Source organism: Platichthys flesus, chromosome 6 (assembly GCF_949316205.1).
Source record: "Platichthys flesus chromosome 6, fPlaFle2.1, whole genome shotgun sequence".
Taxonomy (NCBI): domain Eukaryota; kingdom Metazoa; phylum Chordata; class Actinopteri; order Pleuronectiformes; family Pleuronectidae; genus Platichthys; species Platichthys flesus.
The window spans coordinates 18,022,016-18,046,062 of NC_084950.1; the positions used below are offsets into that span (position 1 = coordinate 18,022,016).

The 24,047-nt window shown below is 43.0% G+C and overlaps 3 protein-coding genes across 4 annotated transcripts in view; 1 reads left to right on the top strand and 2 right to left on the bottom strand.

Moving 5' to 3' along the window:
* nell2a (neural EGFL like 2a) overlaps window positions 1-9,017 on the bottom strand; it is an 81,762-nt gene extending 72,745 nt beyond the window's left edge. Inside the window, exons 1-2 of one of the 2 annotated variants that reach the window (XM_062390896.1) lie at window positions 8,635-9,017; window positions 8,205-8,333 (exon numbers count right to left, since the gene is read on the bottom strand). In XM_062390896.1, the coding sequence (XP_062246880.1) occupies window positions 8,205-8,333; window positions 8,635-8,686 (181 nt within the window). In that variant the 5' untranslated portion in view covers window positions 8,687-9,017. The remainder of the gene's footprint in view (window positions 1-8,204; window positions 8,334-8,634) is intronic. The other variant, XM_062390895.1, reaches the window with a different exon arrangement.
* Window positions 9,018-16,445: 7,428 nt separating this feature from the next.
* Window positions 16,446-21,568, top strand: dbx2 (developing brain homeobox 2). The gene is made up of 4 exons (XM_062389728.1): window positions 16,446-16,716; window positions 17,687-17,770; window positions 19,612-19,796; window positions 20,782-21,568. The coding sequence occupies exons 1-4, from the start codon at window positions 16,446-16,448 to the stop codon at window positions 20,971-20,973; spliced, it is 732 nt and encodes a 243-aa protein (XP_062245712.1). The 3' UTR covers window positions 20,974-21,568.
* A 354-nt stretch (window positions 21,569-21,922) lies between these two features.
* Window positions 21,923-23,326, bottom strand: LOC133955077 (prolactin-like). The gene is made up of 5 exons (XM_062389729.1): window positions 23,317-23,326; window positions 23,063-23,241; window positions 22,805-22,906; window positions 22,284-22,469; window positions 21,923-22,132 (listed from the first exon to the last, which is right to left on the bottom strand). Exons 1-5 carry the CDS (start codon window positions 23,324-23,326, stop codon window positions 21,923-21,925), a joined length of 687 nt encoding a protein of 228 aa, XP_062245713.1.
* Between the last annotated feature and the right edge of the window lie 721 nt (window positions 23,327-24,047).

A 24,047-nucleotide genomic window follows, 5' to 3' on the forward strand; every position in this document is an offset into this window, starting at 1 on the left:
ATAAAGGCACATATTATGCCACTGTTAATTACACCAATTTTAAATATCCTGTTGAGAGAATTCAAAACACGTCAGTCATTTTGGGAACACAAGTCGTCGGACAGGAACATTTGCTGTGCAAAACTCCTGAACATCGGGTTGGGACTTCACAGGCCATACGCTCTAAATATTTAATGTTTTCACTCTCTGGACAAATTGGAATTCATGAATGAAAAATCAACACTGAACCCCCGAAACACACTAAGTGGCATGAACAAAAATCGACAGAGAAGTCTGTTTGTTTCATAGTGTGAACAACTGATGTCTTGACAATGTGTTCCCATACATTGCCAATACATCCACACGTTTTATAAACGGGGGGTTTCCAGACAATTTGAAGACACCACAGTAGTATGGAGCAATTTTTTTTTTTTTATGTTTGAAAAATCTGTTCCGATTTACTTCAATTGTATTTGATTTGGCTGCAACGTTGTTTACCACTGGAACTCCAAAAGATGTTTTGTGGATAGTGGTGAGTAGACAATGAGTGAATGTTCAGTTTTGGCTGAACTATCCCTTTAAGTGCCGTCACACATGACATAATTTCATTCACCCACCACGGAAACCTGATCAAAAGCATTATCAAGGGTGTAGCGCTACAGCCTCATGAATCTACATGAATTGACATGAATCTACATGAATCGACAGCTGGTGGTGCGGACAGCGAGGGCGTTTTCTGTGCTGTTCGCTCGTGAGCTCCTGTTCCTCCTCCCCGACTCCACACAGACGTCCATGCCACTTTAATGGAGGCATCAATAAATGATGACGTTTCTCAGAAGCAATCACATCAAAGAGTTCACTTCCAGCTATGGGATGCATGCAAGATGCCCTGGCACACTTAAGCGCTCCAGGAAGCTAGCGTGGCAGCTTCTCCTCAGTGTATTAACATTATTTCCAGCTGGTGAGAGAAGCCAATTAACACAATGCAACATGAAACAGCAAGAAAAAGCCACGACTGGGGTGCTCATCGCTTTCATGCCACACAATGACAACACTGAAAAAAACAGGAAGCTGTGTTCGAGTTTCTCTTCTTAGACCTTCAGCAAAGCACTCATCGTGCTAGCATTAGCCCTTTCTGCCCTGATGGAGGCTTTAAGCCCATCAGGGATACATTGGGAGTCATTTCTGTCTACACAAAAACTGCTCACTGGATCTGTTTCTCAGCAGCAGAGATGCACAGGGCCCGTTATCATGCGTCTTGCATTGCCAGCAGAGTATCATTCCAGTGTCATTGGCTGAGGCGGGACAGATGGTCCGATGACTGTGACAGGAGTTCTGCCTCGCAGTAATCTGCCTTCATCAACAGATCCCACTTAATAACCAAATCCAAATGACCACTGGTGACAGTAACCGCAGAAAATATAGGATATCATTTTGTGTTTACTGAGCTGCAATTAAAGCTTCAACGGTCTGTCTTATATGTTAGCATTTTTTTTTACACAAATGCTTGTGAAATTTGTAATTTTCCACTTTTGGAACAAAGATAAGCTCCGGCCAGGTCAGTCTAACGACCCCAATGTGCTGTGTTGAACAGAGGGAACGCTGACATTTTAATCACGGGCAAAATGAGCGCAGTGGGAGCAGGTGTCAGGGCGGGGTCCGCACGGAGGGACGGTTGATGATGCAGGGGGTGGGGGGGGATGGTGAGGACTGAAGAAAACCACCACACTGGGCTGCTCCACAGCTTTGGCAGCCACGTTTGATCTATGAGGGGATAACGCTCATCGCCAATCTTTGTACTTTGAGGGGAAGGGGCTGCTTCAAGTGGGTCTGTGGGGGTTGTAAAGGGGGCGGAGGAGGCATCATTTGGATGGAGTGATGAGGTTGGTCTGTAGACTTGTCTGTAGGAAAAAGCGTACGGATCTCAGTACTCCTAACTGGTCTTCAAACGAATATTGATCAGATATACCAGAAACATTAAAACTAACTGAACTAAACATATTATTTTCTACACTTTTTTTGATTTCCACAATGTGCTTAAACAAGGAAGAAATTTCAATATATTTGTATTGATATAACAGTAAACAGGAAATGAAAGGTGAGCATGGACGTTGGACATAATTGGCCCCTCCCTGTAAATGATGGCCCCTTTGCAACCCCTGATTTAGACAAATTCTAGATCCGCCATTGCTCTCCATTCCCTAAAAACTACATGAAGGAGCAGTACATTAGTTTGTGCTGTGATGAGGGGGCCAGCTTTCCCACCTTCCAAATCAATGTGGCCCTGCAGAGGGGGGCCTTTGGTCGATTATCTATTGGCAGCAGCCTGGATGGGGCAGCCACCTGCTCCTGTAACCACCACTTTGACGAGAGACATTGACACAAAATAGCTTTAAAATGATGATGGAGCAATCAAATTCCAATCAGCAAAAGATTTTCAGCACAGCTCTTGTCACCTCTTGTCAGAGAGACATACAAAGTTTTACTGGAGGGATTTCCAAAAAGCCTCCAGCTCAACAGCATCCGGAGGAAGCGCAGCTTCGGGCTACAGCCTAATCTTATCTCCTGTGTACATTGTGCTCTAACGGTCACACTCAGGCCACAACTTCCATCCCTCAGCATCACCTCTAATCTTAAACGGTCTAATGTGGTCTTATTTGGTCTGACAGTTAGGACACACACAGCTGTAAGACCCCCGCACTCAGTATTACATGTACATATACCGTCGGTGCTCCACCGGTCGCTTGCTCACACATCGAGTATTTAGAACAGGTGCCCTGCAGCAAAGCTTGAGAGCGCAGCTATACCGAGCTTTAACACAATCCCTTTCTCACACACTGCTTTTCACTTCTACCTGTGCTTACAGAGTGAGGGTTTTTGTACTGGAAAGAGCTGGTCCGTTCCCCCCCCCCAGTAAAAATAACATAGTATGAAGTGTCTTTTATTTGCATTAGATATTTGGCTTCCGATTTAATGAACTTCCAGAGGAAACTGGGACTAAAAAAAGGTTGTTGCTGATACTAGAAGAAGATCATAGCCACTTTTATATGTGAATAATGAGGACTCTGGTTCTTTGGTCTGGACTGCCAGTACAAAATAACACCTCCTACATCTCCCCGACAACTCTTCAATAACATTTTGCGAATAAGTCATCTTTCCACCAGCGAGCCGTTGCGTAACGCAGTAAACACGGGGAGCCAAGAGGGGTCAGGATAAACACTGTGATCCAATCAGGAGAGGAAGAAGCACAGTATTACAATAAACCGGGTGAAAATGTACAAATTTTGGGATTGCATAATGTTTTGTATTTAAAAAAATTATGATAGAGCATATTTCCAAAGGACACATTTTATCTGTTGGCCTGAGCTGAGAGGAATATATGTGGGAGGGTTAGGCAGAAAAATCTCTCTCCAGAGGGATTAGACTAATGATGAATTCTCCACCGGCAGCAAACTGCAAAGCTTTCTTTTCTGTCAACACACACACACGTGCACATTAGTGAACAGGTGTAGACGACAACATGTGCAAACAAAGAAAGAAACTAAACTACAGACATTTTGTCTGTAGCCTATACAGCTCCACACTAACAGTTATTCAATACAAATAGAGAGAGACGGGCGCAGAGAAATATGCAGCAACATGGGGCTACCACACAACCACAGAGATGAATGCATTCACAGACACACACACACACACACACGCACATATACGTACACTGCTGCATAGGCCGACCCCAAAAAGCTGGTCATTACAGCTCCTGAATATTCCACCGTGCTCACTCAATCTGCATTCGGCGCCCCGTCTCCCCCCACTGTGTCTCCACTCTCCTGGAACAAACACTAAACTGAGCCAAGGGCACCTCCAGGACTGCTTTGGCCAGCAATTTTCCCCCCCCCAATTCTCAGATCGCCTCCTCGGTGACCTGTCATTCACACATACACAGAGCTAATGACAGGCTCCCAGCCACCCAACTGTGTAAGTGCCCTGGGGGGGGTAGAAATATCTCTCTCTCTCTCTACATGGTCACCGGTGCTCCTGTGTGGAACATGGGATCAGGCTCGCCTCAGAAGGCGGTAAGCAACACAGATCTTGACCATGGGGAGTTGGGGGGATGATGCCAGTCAACAGTTTGGAGAAAAATATATATAAGAATATATGAATCAAAACAAGTGTGATCATCTCATATTTAAATAGAAAATCTTGACTATCTTGTTTTCCCAGCTAATAATTCATGGATCTTGATAATAACAAATCTGTCCCAGTTAGGGAATGGATAGTTATGACTCTGTGAAATTTGGGTGCAGCTTTATTGAATTGAAAGCAACTGTTAGGCCTTGGTGGAGGAATGCGCTCCATTGCGTGTCCTTCTAGATGTTTAATCACAAAAAAGACCCATCACAAGGCCACACAGAGTTATTCCATCTTTCATTGAGTCCTATTTTTTAAACTGCAAAGAAATGTCATACTGTACAAATATGTGGACATGTTAATTAATTTTTCTGAGAAATTATAAGGGAGATTGTCCAAAAAGGATCGATGTGATCCTTGACATTTCACAAGTTTTGACGTCCTTGTTGCTTGCTAACGATTCTACTGTGTGGTATTTATAGTTGAGGCACATTTGGACACGTCAGCATTGTTTTAAGCCCATTCTTTAAGCTCTTCACCTTCAGGGAATAAAATATGAACTCCTTAACCGGGCTGAACTGAAGCAAAACAGTTTCAAACACAGCTCTGTTCGGTCACTCGTTGCTTATATCTGAAAAAAACTGAAATCCTCCCCAGAAAGTAAAGTAAAGGTTAATGAACTCGTCATGTATTACAGTGCTATTACCCAAGTTAGCTTAGTTTTCAAGTAAATCCAAATGACATGTTCAAATATCAAACCTTTGTTACAAGCTGCCCTCTTTGGTTTTTCGACACAGTTTTCTAATTTCTCTCTTCCAAAGCATACAACTGCATCACTAAAGTGCTTTTTAGGTCTGCTGAAATTGTTTTAAGGGTCTGTTGTAGGATAGATTTTTAGCTTTAGGCTTTAAAAAGCAAACATTGTACCCACATTGTATTCACTTTGTTCATGTATGTGCATTTTTTTTGCATGATGCAACCACATTTCTCTATATTACATCACAAGCTTCTTTCCATTGGGAGAGATTTGCAATGATTTGCAGAACCTCATGTTCCAGGAACTGAAAAATTACAATCAGCAAAATATAACACTTGCTTATTCAAAGCTCCTTTAAGCATAAAGTTTAGAATGAGAGTTACAAAAGACTCTGGTTGATTGTTATTGGTAAATTTCCATTTTCTTTTCCTGTCCTCCTTTAAGTCTGGTGTTAGCTACACATTGACCACTGGACGTGCTCAGAAGCTGCTAATCTACACTGGAGCTTGAATCTTTGAATCTACACTGGAAACCCACGTTTGCTGTTCCTATTCAAACACTTGTCCACACACACACACCCACGTTAAAGCAGGATAACTCACATTCACACAGAGTCCCTCTGTCCTCTTTCATTCACACACACACACACACACACACACACACACACACACAAAGATCTGCTCCTATATTATAGATGAGTCTCTTCCATCCTGTTACACTTCAGTCATGGACATAATCATCACAACATACAGTGAAACACCTCACCTCGGTGTGTTCAAACAGTCGGAGCAAAAACAGGATTCTGAGACAGACAGGACTCACACATGCACACACACACACACACACAAACACACACACGGAGAGATACAATTACAAGGGAGCCTTGTGCTGCAGCTGAATGGATGCTTCTAGCAATTGTGCTGTTTGCACTTGGACTGAGTTTGGTCCATACGCTCGTAGCAAGAGAGGCAGAGTGTTGGTGCATGTCTGTTGGGGGAAGGGAGTGCTTCTGGGTGTGGCCCCCCCTGCTTGTTTATACAGAGACAGATAGACATCTCAATGACTCGATATTAAAAAGTGGTGGGCGGATGGGGGGTGCTAATGATGTCGTGATTTTTTTGGGTGGTGGGGGCTGTGCATCACCACGCACCGGGACAAGGGAGGTGCGCACTGCCCCGGGGCTTTTCTCTCTCTCCCTGGAGGTCCACCTCTCCTCATGCCGGGCAATGTAGCAACTGACAGCTACCTTCAGAAGCACCAGCAGGGGGGCGCTTAAGAACCATCACCCCCCCCCCCGCTCGCTGCTCTCCCCGACTCCGACACAGGAAACAACACACTTTGGCTGCTGTAGCGAACGGCATTGTGCTCGCCACAATTATTTATCCATACACGCATTCCTATAGTGTGAATTACATTCTCTTTCACTTTCAGCTCTCACCAGCAACCCCTCCTCCTGCCTCCGCACCCAGCGCCCAGAGATAACAGCCAGCCCTTCAGGCAGGCAGGCAGAGCAGGGGACAGCCGGGGATGTGTTCTGCCTGCTATCTAATGAGCGTCGGAATGTCACTGTGGGCCTGTCTCCTGGTCCCAACCAGCCAAGCATCCACACATGTGGAATCAGCACAGTCTATCAAACAGCTGCCAGACAGCTCTGCTCCCTATCTCTCTCTCTCTCCTCCATTCTCCCTCGTTTTCCTTCTATCTCTCTGCATATCTACAGTACTGTTTGTGTGTGTGTGAGTGTGTGTGTAAGTGTGTGTGTTTGTGTGTCCCTGTCTATTTCTGATCACAAACAAGCAGCAGGCCCAGGTTTGCTTTAGCGGGTACACCTCTCCCTGCTGCCTCCCCCTCACTCAGCATCATTGACTTAACATAGACATCCCAAATGAAGGATGGAGGCTAGCACTGCCATAAATAACACGCCGCCCGCTCTGCCTCTGCGACTGAATGTACTTAGCAGAGGTAATGCAGAGGAAAAACAGAGAGTAATGATGGAGAGGTGCCAGTTGCCAAGCCCTCTTGTTTTTTTTTATTTTAGTTTATGACAAAAGCGGTGGGAGCTTATGTCTGCGACTGTCTTCGTTGCTCTCTCTCTTTCTCCAACTCTTCCCCGTGCATGGTCTTCCGCCTCCCTGCCTCTCACCACCTGACTCGGTTGTACAGCACTTCTGAGTGTTGTCTACGCGGACGACATCAAATGGCCTGAATTCACCATGCTGATGCTGGAGGTGCTGCTCCGTGCAGAAGAAGTGCAGCTGTCTCAGCCGCTGTGCCGCGGGAGGAGAGGAACAGCAGAGACATGCCAACAAATGTTTGTGGTGTTTCTCTGCCCCCCCCCCCAACCCCAAAACAACATTGTCACTTTGGTACATCTTGTGGTTCCGTGTCGGGATTGTCCTCGTGAGGATTCAAGTGTTGCCACATCCTCGGTTTCCCACTGATCTGGGAGCCAAAAGCAATTTCCTCTGTTGCTACCATTAGCAGGGTTGTGATAGACATCTCCGTCCCTGTGATGACACTGTTTAACAGTCTCATTTCGGACTGTAATAAGTGTCTGACATTAAATGGCGATGATGTAACACCGGCAAAACAGTGGATAAGAAGATAAAGCACGGGCGCAGCTTTGAAAAATTCATTATGAACACAGCTGAATGCCACATATATAACATACGCAGACTTACAGCCGACACCACGGGCATCTGACTCACTCTTCCGCACATTCATACTTTCTGGGTGTAGAAACTGTTTCGCTCACACACTCCAGAGGATCACCCATGGCTATACTGTGGCAGGGGGCCCGTTCACCCTCCAGACTCACATCATACATCCCTGCCTAATCTGATTATGCCCCGTCTTTATGATTCTTTGCGTGATTCACCCATCTCCCCCCACCCCCCCCCCCCCCCTCTGCTCGTCCCTGCTCAGCCCACCAACCCTCTGCCTATTGTTCAGGCAGGTGGCAGCGTGGGGCCCCCCCCCCGAGGAAAACTGAAAACCCACTGTATGCATGTTGGCCCCCTGACAGTTACACTATGGAGAGTAGGAACCGTTTGAAGGCATATTGAGGTAAAAATATCCTCGCACGATCTGACATTATGAGAGAGATCCCTGCATCAGGCATCTCAGAGGAGCGGATCCGAGGATTCATGCAATCCTGTTAGTCTGGCAAGAAGTTGTTAAAGCAAAAACATTAGCAGCAATGCAGATTTTGTGTCAGTTTCCATTCCAAGCGGGTTTTTGTCAACAATTTGTATCTTCCATTTAGGAGGGAAACCACAAGGAGTGTGTATGTGTGTGTGTGTGTGTGGGGGGGGGGGGGGGGGGGGGGTGATTACTGTACCTTGGAAGTGGAAAGCTCGAGATTCGCTGTGGAAGCCCTGGACCTGAGTAACTCCATCAAACCCTTCTCCAAGTGTTAGTTCATCAAACACGCTAATGCGCAGGGCAGGGTCGACCCCAAAACCTGCAACTAATGTGCACACAAACACACAAACACACACACAGAGAACAACATTATTGCCATTGTTAACAGCAGGCAAAGGACACGTGTGGTGCTGTATATAAAAACTCAGGAGGTATCGGGGGAGGAGAGGACAGTGTTCAGTACAATGCAAAAAACAATAAATCAGGCACAGGTCTGGTTGTCTGTGAGAAGCACACAGTGTCCAACACGCGCAAAACAACACATCATTTAATCATGCCATCGGATCTCTGAGGCTGCATGTTGCCAGAGAGTGTCGGTGCGTGGTGATGACAGCATCGTGTCCTACCTGGGGAGGCGCAGAAAATGCCGAGGACCAGAAAGAGCTGTAATAATCCCATGGTGAATGTATAAAAAAAGATATTAGTCCATGTTTTTATCCACTTCCCGAGAGACGGTCGATTGTTCAATCAATCCGACGCTGTCAGCCTCCTCGCACAGACGGCTTCTACCAATCCCAAATGTTGAGCGGAGGCATCATCACAACTTTAAGACGATGCAAAATACATGGAAAACAATGCAAATCCAGACGGAAAAAGAAGAAGAAGAGGGAGCGTCACGAGGGTGTAGATTATTCCGTGTAACGCGTGGTCTCCTCCATCGGCACAGGTGGCACACAGAGGACTCACAGGGCGCAGCAGCCGCTTCCTCAGCAGACGCTCCGGCAGCAGCAGCAGCAGCGATACAGTGAGAACTGCGCACCAGAGGAGAGGAGGGAGAGGATGGGAGGGGAGAGGGAGGGGGAGAAGAAAAGAACTGATCAGGAGCGAGAGAGGGAGGCGGAAAGAGGGACAATGAAGCCCCCTTGTGGCCTGAGGCGAGGAACGCCTTGGTGGAGCCACAGCGAGGCTGCTGGTGTTGATTGTAACCACTGGTACTGGAAAGAGAAGAAAATGTAGACAGATCAAAAATTGTAAATTCCTTTTGAAACAATCGTTTCAAATTAAAGGGGAAAAGATTGAACACTGTCACTGCAGGTCAGCCCTGTGGTGGCTCCTGCGGGTTTTGGCTACAGACATATTTCACCCAGAGTCATTTGAGGTCACTGTGACCTGAAATCTGATCAGGTCATCTTTGGGTCCAAGCAACACAAAGATGTGAAGAAATTCCTAAAGGCCGACTTAAAACCATTGTGAAGACACTGAGACCTCCACCTTTTGACTGCCCAAATCCCATCAGTTAACCTGTGAGTCTAAGTGAACATTTGTGCCTGGATTCTCTCGAGGTGTTTCGGCAAAGGAGTTTTGTGAGGTCACAGTGGCCTTGACCTTTGATCTCAATGCTCTAATCAGGTCACCATTGAGTCCAAGTGAAACGTTTGCTCAAAATTTGAAGAGCAAAGTATAAGGTTTCCAAGAAATAAATAATGATTTGAGCTAAAATTTCATAGTTCTTATTGATAAATAATACATTTCCTCCATCTGGAGTTTACCTCCAAGCCCTCGCAAAGAAGGAAAACTAAAAAGTAAAGAAATAAGCCATGTGCTTTTGCAGACTTATGAGGAAACAGAGGACCCTAAAAAGGCACTGGAATGGAGCTCATGCAGGATCTGCCCCTGGTGGTTTCTGTGAGTCCTGTGGAGATGGTGGGGTAATGAGAAAACCCCTCAAGGAATAACTTTGCATCGCTCACATGGATAAGGGTCAGTTTTGCCTCAATCGAACAATATGTGTATCAAACAGACAATTTTTGGTTCATATTTTTACTTCAATTAAAACCTGTTTTTGTGGGTAGAAAATTAAGAAGAATTTGTTTTTGCACAATGTAGATTTTTAGTTTTTGTTTCAAGAAGCTTTCTTGTATGGCACATGCTCTTGAGTTGTTTCAAACTAAAACAGGGCTAGCAGCATTTCATAACTTCTCAATCTTGGTTGATCTAAAACTCCAGAGTAGCGTAAGCCGGGTGTATCCATAGCAGAGTAACCCAGAATTCTACAGCATCGTGCACATACACTTAAATCACCTCTATGTATTTCTGCAGAAAGTGGTAGGGTAGGAATTTGTTCTGCACATAAGAGCCAAATCTCTAGAAACCCAAACCATCACCCGAAGACAGGACTTGGATCACAGCGATGAGTCTTTACAGAGGAGTTGTAGACACCTGGCTTGTAAATTTACATTGGACAAAGGTAATTTGCTTATATATCCCATGAGCCACACAATTCTTGAAGCTGCTGAACATTGGTGAACTTAGCCTAAGCCTTTACTACAGAAGACTTTATGTTGTGAAGAAGCACCCTTATTTGGTATATTACCAGTCTTTAACTAACTAGTTGGTAATTTAGGAAGGATAGTTCATATTTTTCACTTTATTAAATTGTCAATCCACATAGAGTGGTCTAGAAATACTAAGCCAAAGGCATCTAGATCTGGATTAGCCTTGTCTTAGTTCTGAAGATGCTCCAGCTTCATTTGTTCTTCTGATGTGTGGAAGATCCCCGGGCATTTAACCCTCACCAGTGGGTCACAGAAGAGGTCAAGGTCACATGACGATCATCTGTAGAGTCTCATGAATCAGAGTGTAAATGTGGGTTTAACTGCTTGGAAAGGGATGTCAGGGTGGGGGCCATTATGCGCAGCTGATCAGTAACACCCCCCCTCTTTTCTGTTCAGAAATGGTTGTTCCAGTTCGAAGTGGGTGGCCTCCTTTACTGCTCTTTTCCACCATCTGTGTTCTCTGTCCTCGTGTGAGAATAGACGCTGGTTAGAGTAAAATAATTGTCTGAAAGCATCAAGTCTACCAGAAGTGTCATAAATGTTTCATGGAGTTACGACCTCCTGTACACGTACATTTCCCTTTCTTCAATTAGTTAAGTCATCCTGTAAAGTCCAAGTTTGCCTGTTTGGCAGGTGGTATGAAAATGAATAAAACGTGAGTGCTCGGCTGCCTGTGTGACTCAGCCCCTGTTAATGTCTTTTTATAGAGCACAGATAGGTTGTGCTTTGAATATTTGTTTATTCATCTAGTATCGTCTTCATCCATGAAAGCACTTGCAATTTTTTTATTTTTTTCAACATTGCTGTCTTATCAGCAGCCACGCTCTGCTAGAGATGATTATTTGAAGGGTGATAAACAGTTACATTTGAATCCCCTGAATCAATTTCCTGCAACCGTGGCCAACCCCTGGATCAAACACTCTTCTGTTGGCTGAGCTGCTCTGTTGAAGTAGGCTGACAAGTGGAGGCCAGCAGATATGAGTATAGGAACAGTTCCAGAAGCGTGTGGTGCAGAGCTCCTTGCTGAGTGCCTCATTTAACACCAACATATTTGTCATATCAATCCGCCTCCACTTCCTTTACGGTTTTCATTAGGGCCAAATCACGTTTTGTTTTAATTAATTTTAAAACGGATATATATTGGCAAATGGGCTCTTATCTAAAGCTTGTTCGTGGTTCCACAGTGAGCAGCTAATGGGTGCCTATTGTGGATAAAACAAATGCAGCCAATTGCTCTGCGTGCAGAGTGTCACATCAGCTGTGTGAGGGGGCCTCCACCCATCTTTTCATTATTACTACTATGAGATTTCTTCTGGGTCCAGACGTGGGGAAATGTAATTACTTTTTATTGCCCACAAGTTGTCATTTCCTAAAGTGCCATCAGGAAAATAAGCGTCATTAAAGTAAGCGCACAGCCAGGAATGAATAGTAATAAAAGCACACAGTGGTAACACACACTTGCTGTGCACGTGCCCGCAAACACGCACACACACACACACACACACACACACACACACACACACACACACACACACACCAAATCTCTCTGGGCAAGGACATGAGAAACATGAGGGACAGTGAGTCCTTTTGTTCCTCTCCTCTTGAAGATCCAGATGGGTGATGCATTACAAACGTGTCATCACTTAGAGCCATAGCTGTCGCACACAGACACGCCACAGATAGAATGGAAATCGCTCAGAGTCGCCATGCCAGGTTTAAATGAACTGCAGAGAGAAGCTACTGGTCCCACAGGGCTCTCCTGCGATTTATATGTTGCATAACTCCCATGTTAAACTGACCTTGTCTCTTTTTTCAAATCTGACATCCATGAGTCATATTAAAAACTGTGTGCCCAAGTGATATTCATGAGCACGGCATGGACTTCATAAGATGAATTTGAATATGAAAGGGAAATTTGACTTAAGTGACTACATTGGGAATTATGTCATTGGAAATCCACCATGTATAAGTTGTAATTCAGGTACAATATGTGATTCACTAAAAAATAAGAAAATGTTAAACAAAGGTTTGATTCTAAAAGAAGATTTTTTTAAATCCTCCACCACGCTCATCCTCTAAAATAGACGGTTCTCGTTCTCCCAGCGCCACCTTGGGGTCATGATGGTGAACTGCAGCCACAGAGTCTGCAAAGAGGAGCAGTACTGAGGTCAGACAGACAGTGTCACCCTGGGACCACCTCAGGCCAATACATGATGAGCTGAGATCTGGACAACAACAAAGTTAGTGCACAGACAATGTGGATCGAAAAGAATTATGAACAAATATTAAAAATAGGAAATGCTGTATAGTGCGGGACCTCCCTTACTGGTCTATTGACGTTTCAACCTGTGGATGTCTGGGACCAAGGATGTGTTTATCTGTACCCTGATGTTTTGTATTTGTATATTTGAACAGTGGTATTATCTATTTTGGTACACAGGGATATAATACTGGTATATTGTGAAAAACCAAAACTGTGAAGACGATTCTGAAAATAATACTTGTGGTAAAGTGGTAAAACTCTCCTGATCACAAATCTGCCACGTGTTGCAAAAAAAAGATTCATAGAGCTTATAATAATTATTGGTATTATCATTAAATGTGTGAAATTCATAAACAAAAAGGAAGGAAAGGGGGAAACAAGAATCGTCTATATGGGTTTTGTGTATCTTTTATGAGTTTATGTGTTTTTGATTTAATGACTGTGAGGTCAAGTGAAAACTATAAATTGCTCATAATTGTACATTTGAGAATGTGTGTTTGTTTGTCCCAACATGTCGTCCCTGCGATGGACTGGAACTACGCTTGCATGATGTCAGCTGTGATTGGCTCCCATCCCGAGCTCCCCTCAAAGAAGGAAGAATGGACTGATAGTAGCTATTTATTAACGTTTTTCCAAACATTTTACCAAGTGCATCAACAATGCAGGAGCTAAATATCAATGCTATTAATTGGTCAATATTTATGTCACTGTTGCAGAGGCCATAACCTGAGGTACCTTTTTCTTTTATGAACTTCTGTACAACCCCCCAGCTATAGGACTGAGCAGGCTTACGTCATTGATTTGCAAAAGCTCTATTTAGTTAACAGTGAAAAACATTTTAACACTCTAAAGACCATATCAAAAAGGCAACATTTTGGGGTTAGAAAAAGACATAAACATGCAGGATATGAAAACGAAGATTAGCAAAAAAATATGTATTTTAAACGGTAATCGGCTTAACATGAAGAAAGCCTTGATCGTAACTTGGTTCTACGTGGGTTGATCTTTTATAGACTGCCCAGGCAGTGCGGTTGCTCCACACAGCCACTCCCATTCCCCCTGGATCCTATTGTGAATGTGTGCAGTGAGCTGGCTCATTGGGCCCTCGTAGTGAAAGGCCCACGGCCATTCACTCAGCATACAGAAGCTCATTAGAACTCTATAGACACACAATTGTGAGGCTCACATTAGAAACTTCCTCCTCAGGGGCACAGACACCGCACACAAAGTGCCAGTTTGCTGCTAAGCTAAGCGCATTGTCTTCCTGATTCATAGAGCCTGGCCCTCCATTCACGATATTAAGTTCGAGTGGTGGAATATCAATTGCGTGTGCAATGGGCCGGTATCTTTTTAAGAGCTTTAGTGGGGTTAAAAAAGAGAGAAAAGGGATCTCAGCCGGACTGCAGAGTGCGAGCTTTCAACAGGGCCATTGTGAGGATTCTGAATGAAGGGACCCCTGTTTTTTCCCTCCATTTCTTAAAAGAGATGGACATCAAATAAATTCACATGAACTTGCTTCAGGGTGTTTCCAAGACCTACCGTTTAAGAATAGCTTAATTATACCTCCCTCTCCTGGAGAGCTCTTTTGGAATCTGACTAATTACGAAGTGGTGAATCTTAATGATGATACGCTCTTAGCTGTGCCTTTTTAAAATGTGCACACAGTCGTGTGAGATTTGTTCCTCCAAAACAACATCTGGGAAAGCAGAGAAATATCAGATTTTAACAGGAACATTTAAGGCAGGTCGTTTTGAGGTGCATGGAACGACTTTTAAACTTGCCACAGATTCTCATTTGTTGTTCAGAAGCTATTCGAATAGGAGAGAGTGTGACTGCACAAATAAACTAAACAAAACTCCTCAATGTCATCACATAAAACTTTTCAAATTGAAAACAAATACATTCCCTAGCTCTGAAACGCCATCTGTCCCTCCTGTTTTCCATGTGTGGCATAGAAACAAATGAGTCCACCACACAAAAAGCCTGGGACCTACCACTGTCACAGGTCTATGTGCTGCATGTTACCACACACTCGCTACACAAAAGTAGAGAGTGCACACAGATTTGCTAACACTCATCAAGTGACAGAGCGCTATGCCTTCTCCACCAGTCTGAGGAATAAAAACCTCAAATTTGATTACAAGCAACCTTTGGCTCCCTGGCCATCACACAATAGGCTGAGCTGTCTGGGCCAATTTCCATGCTCAGCATGAGGTATCTACACGCGCAGACTGCAGCTCCCTGCTCCAACACCCCCCCACCGCACGCACACACACAGAAAACCCCGGACCAGTGCGGATATGCCTGTTTACTGTGCCTAAACTCCAGGTCCGTCGCCTCTCTTGTTGGACTTTCTATTATGATGTTGAGGATCATTAGTTGCAGTGTGAAAGGTTACACAAGCTTCTCATTCGACATGTTTGTACCAAAACATCACCACATGCATACGTGTGACCGAGTTGCAACCTCAAATATCAGTGTGAGGTGGTTGGATCTGCTGCCTGTCGAGCCACATGTTTCTACCACTGCCAACCTAGAACTGAATCCTACCAGGATCCTGCCAACCCCTCTGTAAATGTACAATATACGTTTTGACCCTATGGCAAATAGCCTTTCACACTCTAAATTAAATTATCATTAAAAGTAATGGTTAGGAGGGTTGTTTCATTAATGAAATCTTGTTCTATCAATTTTTTTTTACTATAAATGACATTTACAATATAAAATAATGCTGTCCTGTTAAAACATAAAATAAAAATGTACTCAATAAGTCTGATTAGTGTGAAGAATTTTCATCCACTAAAACAATTCAGTATTAGCATTTCGTAAAATGTTCGAAAAAAGTTTTATTTTAAATACCTAAAAAAGTTTAACCACTGTTTAGTGGTATTATTAATAAAATTGTGATGCAATGCCGCCAACTAAAAAAAACAAGTCATCTTGTAAGGCAGTACAAAGTGACCGTAGGTTAGGTAAAAAGATTAGAAGTTTTATTTTATTCAATTCTTGCACCTTTTCCTATTATTTGACCATGTTATTTTGTCAACATGCTATTTTAGTCAACACGTTATTTTGTCAACACATGTATTCACACCAATGTGTTCTGTCACCTTTGGATTATTTAACAATTCAGAAAACTCTCACAGGCTAAATGTTTCTGAAATGAAACAGCATAAAAGCACATTGTTAATGAACCTCTGTGAGGTTAGTCTAAAGCACGACTGAGCTCTGAGGAGTCCGGAGAATAGAGAAAACTATTTACTACTATAAAGGTCTGTTTGGTGCATGTTAAACTTTTGCCAGCAGTTCATTGTCTCTGGTGTCTATCATTTAATAGGCTAGTTGACATAATGAATGAACCAGACCCACCTTCTGCCACTCCAGAAAGGACCCCAGCCTTATCTGAATTGAGAAGCACATTAGACCCTCTCAGCCAATCACGACGCAGCCCTGTAGCAAAGTGCAGGCCCGAAAGAGGAAGAGCAGAGAACTTTTGTTTTCTCCAGAGTTTAATGAAGTTGGCCTGGTCACTCAAGAAGGGATTAGAGGAGAATTTGGTGTCACTGAGCAGTGACTGCTGAAGAGGGAGCTCCAGTGTTCGGGTCACTGTGTGAACAGGATGGTCTCAGTTCAGAGCTACTCCAGGAGGAATATGCCTGGTTCTCCTCCCGCTTTACCGGGTTTCGGGAGCTCGGGGAAGAGCTTTCTCATTGACAATCTACTGCAGACGTCTTCAGCCCGCTCGGAAGGGACAATCGGGGGACACCTGAGACGAGCAGCATGTGAACATTCCAGAAGAACCTGGGGCCATGAGCATAGAACCTTCCAAAGCCAGGCCCAGGGTCCCCAGCAGGTGAAAGACCTAGGAGGACCACTTCTGGCACACTCAGGTGAACTGATTTATTTCTTTCTAAGCAAAGCTTATTTTTAAACTTAGTCTAATATATTTGGTTATGACAGGGTTTTAAATGTGTGGAGCTACAATGTATAATATAACACAATGACTTATAATTTTTATAAAGATAAATAATGTTAAGGTATGAATTAAGCTTCAGGTATTTCTTTTAAATAGGAAATTATCTATAGCTCTTAAATTAAAATGAGGTAGATAACATGTCTTGTAAGAGGGCTATGTTGTAAGAGAGATCACAACTACGCATGGCATGAGTCATTCACACACTACCATTATTAACTGTTTTTATGCAATCAATGTATAATTTATTATCACATTCATTTTTCCAAATTACCAAATTAATTTGAAACATTTTACTTTGCCCCACCTTCAATGGCAAAGAAAAACATTTACTTTGCCATTGAAAACATGGCAAAGTAAAGAAAAAAATATTTTAAGTTAGTTAGAAACTCAACAAAATGAAATAAAAAATTGGTAATACATTTAAATAAATACCAAAAGTATCAACAAATAACTGATAGTCAAGAGTAGATAATTGGATCTACTGATCCAATAGATACAACAACTGCAAATGTTTTGAGAAGGAAAATCTAAATGTTTCTATTAGAATACTATAAAGATATGCAAGAAAAATTTGTATCCTCTAATCACAACATGATACTTTTGATAGCCTTAGCGTCATTTAAGCAAATACTTATCAGACTGGATTACCTATCTTTCCTCTGCAGGTTTCAAATAAGATCAAATTTTACAAAATTCCATCATTCAAAAAAGTAGAAGGTCCATCTGTGCTCATCGCCTTAAGCTCAGCACTGTTGTTAAAAAAGTAGATAAGAAAAACAACCAATAAAATGAGGCAGAGTGGGACTCATAGAGTCCCTTGAAGACCATATGTCACACCTGGATATTACATGACCATATCTGACTGTCCCTATCTGTCTTTGCAGGTGTTCTCAACAGTGTTTTCCTGCGGAGCCCCCAGTATCTGCTGGCATGCTGCGGTGGGTCCAGCCCCCCTCCCGTCTTCTCCAGTGAGTGTTTTATGCCTCATCAGCAATGCCTCAGCTACTCTCTAAGCATTAGCATCAGCCCGGTCTCCCATGCTCTCCCCAGCTAATTACTGATGCAATACCAAAGAACTAATTCTCCGCTCCACTCTGCACAGCTCTATTCATAACCATTCACGGCTGTTCAGGACGAAGCGGGGGGGCTGTGTTGCAAGGCTTTTGAGTCACTGGGGCCCCCTATTTTGCGCTTGCAAATACAGACTTTTACTGGCAAAGCTATGCAGAGCTAATAAACATCTTGTCTTCTGTCATATGAAGATCATAATTTCCAGGTGCAGATTGTTACTGCTGAATAAGGCAGATTGATCCAAAGTTTAATACTCCCACAGCACATAAATTAATTTTGCTGTAAATTTAAACACATTCAAGTTAAATTTTAAGGCTGCCATAAAATTGAAAACATCCTGGAAAGAGCAACAATGAAATGTTAAAATTGTCCAAGAATTGTGCTTGAAATGCATCTAATTTAAGACTTGAGTAGCAGAAGTACACTTTTACAATATTATACTTGGGTAGCATTAAATCTAGCAGCTGTCTTATTTTGGCATTGTCCTAAAGCAATTGGAAGTTATTACTTGCTGCATCCTATGATGCCTGTCAAGACTTGTGGAAAAAAGCACAAATCAGAAAGGCCTCATCCCACAGGTCCCTGGAATCGCCTTAGTAGGCTGACACTTTCCCACAGTGCCCAGCAACACAACAATGCCAAGTCAGGCCGTGACCAATTGGCACATTCACTCCACCATCCACACGCGACCTCACTGCAATTTTTCATTGCAGCAATGAACTCCGCCAAGCACAAAAAACCTGCCCATTTCTCTGCAGAAGAGGGATGGACCAGGAACATCCCCCGGCCATTGTGTGGCTAAAGGGTTTGGTTCGCTGCCCCCCCTCCTTTCTCCTGTCCCTCAACTCCCATTCCTTCCCATTGGAGACCTCTTGACTACGACATAAAGCATTCAATGAAAGTGACTTTTATAGACTTATTCGAGCTCATCTTCACATACAAACTTGCTTCATACCTGCAAGTGAAAAGATTTAGTGTTGGGCTACTGAGCCATCGCGTAATGGCATTTCCATTGAACGGCTCTATTGTTGGTGTCCCCCAGGGCTCTATAGTTGGCCCACTAGGGTAGACACACACGTTGCCCAGGAATGACCTGGTAATCAGCTATTTAAGTGAAAGCCATTGAGTCCCAATAGAGAATTGAGAAGCATGTCGAAACCTCTTATGTGCTCCCTAGAGGTGGTCTATGTGCAGATTTGTCGTACAGATTAAAAAGGCAACGTTGAATGGATCGGATAAATTGTTCCACTTGACTTTTGTTGTGAGTGCACCTGTGAGTGAAGCAGCGTGGGATTGCTCCTCACAGGTCACCAAATCTCTTTTTTCACAGTTGAAATGGCTTTCTATTCTCTTTAGTCACCCCCAGTTTGTTAAATTGGGCAAACAGAGGGAGAGGAATTGAAAGTGAGTGATAAAGTGAGTGTGACAAAAACAGGCATCATCTTGGTTTGAAAAGGAAGGAAATGGGGTAATGGTTGGTAAAAAATGTATACAGGGCGGCTGTGGACCGAATCTGATTTTTTACTTCGGAATTCAATTGACTTAAATCTCGTATAAATGATCCGTAAATAATCTGATCTGGGCAGTTTAAATATTAATTTAGCTGGTTTGTCTCAATTCACTGCAAGTCTGTATTCTCCCAGCGGCTACATGTACCCTTTCTCCCCCTTACAAAAATCTGCAGGATGGTTCCCACTGACAATAATAAAGTTTATTTTTTTTCCCTTTCATCTTTAAGAGGGAGCAAATCTTCGGATGTGGTCTGCTGATGTGAGCCCGAAAGTTCGCAGAGGGATCCTTCGGAGGGCTGTGTTCTCAGAAGAACAACGGAAGGAGCTGGAGAGAACTTTTCGCAGACAGAAGTACATCAGCAAGACAGACCGGAACAAACTGGCAGCTGATCTCAGTCTCAAAGAGTCACAGGTAATCGGATGTGTATATTACCTGACACTTTGAATGATCCTGAAGGTTTTCATCATCAACTCTTGATGAAGGAACCTAAATCTCACTTTGTGACGAATAATTGAAGACTGCCCGTTAGCTTAAAGACATGCATGTAAATGTGAGGGGGCAGAAACATGACACAAGTGAGCAACATCAAGATAAATATTGGCTTTAACATGCAAAGAGTCTAAAGCCATACTAGTGGTGGTCTTGGCTAAGCTACATATTCAAATGCTCCCAATGGACCCATAGCATGTTGGCACTCTAGGATCAGAGCAATGATGTGTAACACAACAGCGTCAGCATGTGTCCCTACTTTCAGACTCATTTCATTGATTTGACTCTGTGACTATTACAACTACCTCCCTGGCTGGCATACAGGCCGAACAACAACGCACCCCCATTCCCTATTTGCACTTCTTATACAGAACAGCTAGGCTGAATGAAGGTGCAACATTGCTGCCTTTAACAGGCTGGGTTAGGTGTTAATAATGCTAGCATACTGATGCTAATCAGGTATAATACTTACCATTTGCCCATTTGGTTTACATTTGATGATTAGTTGTTTAAGCAGAACATTTTAGGTACAGCTCAAGCTGCAGCTTATTTCATTAGTTTGAAATGATTTGTTAATAAACCAAATTATAAGTCAAATTGAAATTTTGAACCGATGACAGTGCCAATAAAAAGTCTAACCAGGATAACCAATCTGTAGGGGATTTTGAATTTTATACCATTTTTTTTTTTCAATAGCTGTTGAGACACAATTGTTCAAAGCCACAAATAGGAGCTTCATAGTCGTCCTGGAGCGAAACTTTCAGGATCACTGGCCGACATGAATGTCTGCATGTATTTGAGATATTTCAGAGTGTCCCTAAATGGTAGCCAGACAGATCTACACCACTGGCATGGCTAACAATGACTGGACGACAGAAATTGAACTAAATTGATTCTTTCACTCCAGGTGAAGATCTGGTTCCAGAACCGACGAATGAAGTGGAGAAACTGCAAGGAGAAGGAGGTCCATAATACCCGTTCCCCGATGGATGAGCTCATGGCCCGAGGTCTCGCAGAGGACGAGGAAGAACCACCTCAGAATAACACTGGCGCAAAGACACAGCAATCACCACCACACAAGAGTGTCAGAGACACATGAGGGGCTGTAATGAGTGGAGAGTAAAATGTGGACTTTCTGACTTCCACAGTAGGGTTGTTTAAAAAATGTGGATGGAATATGCTGTCTGTGAAAACTAAAACTGATAATGTTAACTTTTCTGTCAAGAAGGCAAGGGATTGTTTCGTTAAAAAAGAAACATGATTAGGCTCAACTGCCTGGTCAATCATCTCATTGGGTTTCACTGGCTTCGGATGATCAATTTCATGGTTATTACCCTGACAAGTCTTTCCAGGAGGATTCCTACTCTCCGATTATAATTACAATCAGTTAAAGGGGGAAATTTGTCACGACATTTGCTGCATTTACAAATTAGACTATTTTCCATCTGGTAACTAGCATAGCATCATCTAAGCATCATTCTGCAATGTCACTGATGGTGTCTTAGTTGTGCATCGCGTGTGTGGGTTAAAATGTGCAACTGCTCAGCCAAAACACTGTCAACACCACACTTCCTCAGGTCCAATGAAACAACCTAGTTTGAAGTCAATTGGTTGAACAGTATCGGAGGAAAACGGCGAACAGCGATTTCTTGTCTCATCTTTGGTAATCTTTACAATATTACCCCAAATCCTTCTTGAAGTCAAATTACTCATGATATATTTTGTAAATATTTCTTTTCATGATCTTAAATGCATAGATCTGTTGTAAATAAAGTGTTTCAGTGAATCCACTTGTCCTCAATATTTATTCTAGCTGTGTCGCTCTGGGGCAAAACCTCTTACATTATAATAAGCACTGTGCAGCACACCTGTAGATATGCAGAGCTCCCGATTCATAAGATGACCAACGAGGATAGAGTAGGTTTACTTAGTCTTTTATTTTTGGACATTTTAATTTCGTACATTACAAAGGACATGAGCACATGCAGCAAGAGCCCGATTTGTAGGTAAAAGCAAAGGCCTCGTACTTCACTGTTTTGCAGTGACTATCAACAGTCCAGTCCGGGGAGGGTGGTGCATTTCAGGATCCGTAGATAGTTTTTGACTTTGTTGGAGTCTCTGCGGAAGCAGTAGAGCAGATCATGGTGGTCCATTGATCTGAGCTCTCCCCGTTTGTAGAAGGAAATGGAAGAGAGGGGGACAAAACTCTCAGGGGAAACGAAACCCACAGTGTTGTCAAGCACTCCCAACAGCTTCATCTAAGGGGGGGGGGGATTCAAGAGACACAACTCATTTCATAAAAGAACAAATAAAGAGACATACGGTATGTCACCGAAATGTAAATATACACAAAAAAATTTAAATAACAGATATTTTCTACTGATATTCTGTTATATATTTTCTTCTTACCCTTTCCGCCATTTTAGCTACTCCATCCCTCAGCTCGTACACCATATCACCGATTTCCAGTGCCTTGTTGGAGCTGTAGTGGTTGAAGTCTTGATTCTGATCCTCAGACATGCTCTGGTAGAACTGGGACAAGGGATCACCCCAAGCCCCCAGCAGCCTCAGGATCACCTCCGTCAGTTGTTCTCGCTGCAAGTGAAAAAAGTTAATGGGTCACTGTGTGGAAGTTATTTGTGAAGTTGCATGTTGCAGCTGAATATACCCTTCACCTCACCCTCCCATTCCAAACATGAAAGAGAACCTGTGGAAACTATTCTAGGGTAAAGAAAACCACAATTCCTACAATTAAGTAATCCTAGTGAGAACATCACTAGGATTATTTTATTTTCAATTTCTGCTAATAGATCCATTTTATCCAAAATCGTAAAGCACTGAACTTTTAATTAACATGGTCTTGATGTTAAGATGCAGTGGTATCGTTTCCGTGCGTGCATGAACCATGACATATTTAAATGAACACTCACTCCCATTCGTTGGGCATTCTCTTTGTCGTCTGGCGTCAGTATTCCGTATGTGTGGCATTTCCGTTTTCCGATGAGGTGTTTGCTGGGAAGGAAATACTGCTCCTGCGCAGAAAGAAACACAAATCACACTCACTCACTGCTATCTTAGCTTGAAAAAGTTGTCAGCCCAAACAGGAATGATTGATGATGAATGAATTGGGCCTGAATGAAGGGTGATGGATGGTGATGTCAAGACCAGAGTTGAAAAAAAGGACTCACGAATTCAGAGTGCAGATCACTGGAGATGCCATGCATTCTTGAAGAGTGCTGTATGACTCTATCAAAGAGATCGGCCAGGGAAGGGAGGAGACATCCAGCCTGTCCGTAAGCACAGATCGGAGCTGAGCCAGCCCTCATGGAACGCTCCAGGTACACCAGTGTGAGGACGGTAAACCAAACTGGAAAAAAAAACAAAGTCACCCAAGATGATAACACTGCTTTAAAATTAAATTCCATTTGACATTTCATCTTACCTTTTTTCATGCCTCCTTTGTAGATGATGATGCACGGGATGACGAGTAGAGCTCTTTTGCTGCTAGAGTACTTCCAGCAGAAGCTAAGTCATATAATGATGTCACTGATTAAAACAAGTGACTTTATAAAGCATACCAAGTGATTAAAAAAAAAAGGAATTTGCACGTCACATGCTTGGCTTAGTTATCCGCTCGGCCCAGAGCAGACACAACTATTCCAGGCGGAAACTGTCTTACACACGGAAGACGGACGTGGGCAATTTGTCAATTTAAAATTACAAACAACATTACAGTATGGAATAAATGACTAACATTTTTCTCATATTGGTAAATTAGGAAATAAAAGAATACAGAAGATGCAGGCTGTTGGTAATTGTCAACACTTTGTGTAAGTTAACCCTTTTCAAATCTTCAAGGCGTTTATCTTGCTTTAGCAGTAAAATCAAAATCGTGATGAATACCATTTTTATTGCGTGCTATTGAATAAAGACGCCATAACTTCACTGCTACCCATTGTCGCTCGAGGGAAAACATGTCCCCTGAACAAACTCATACAGAGATAATTAAGGGTCAACTTTGAAGGCATTCATCATTTATTTTAAACCGCAGGACAGCTCATTATCTGTGCAGGGAACTAGTATTGTGAAAAAGCGTTTTTGAATGACCCCATTGTCCATTAACCCCAATGAGACCTGTTCAGCCTGGTCATGAAAACAGGCCCATTCAGATGT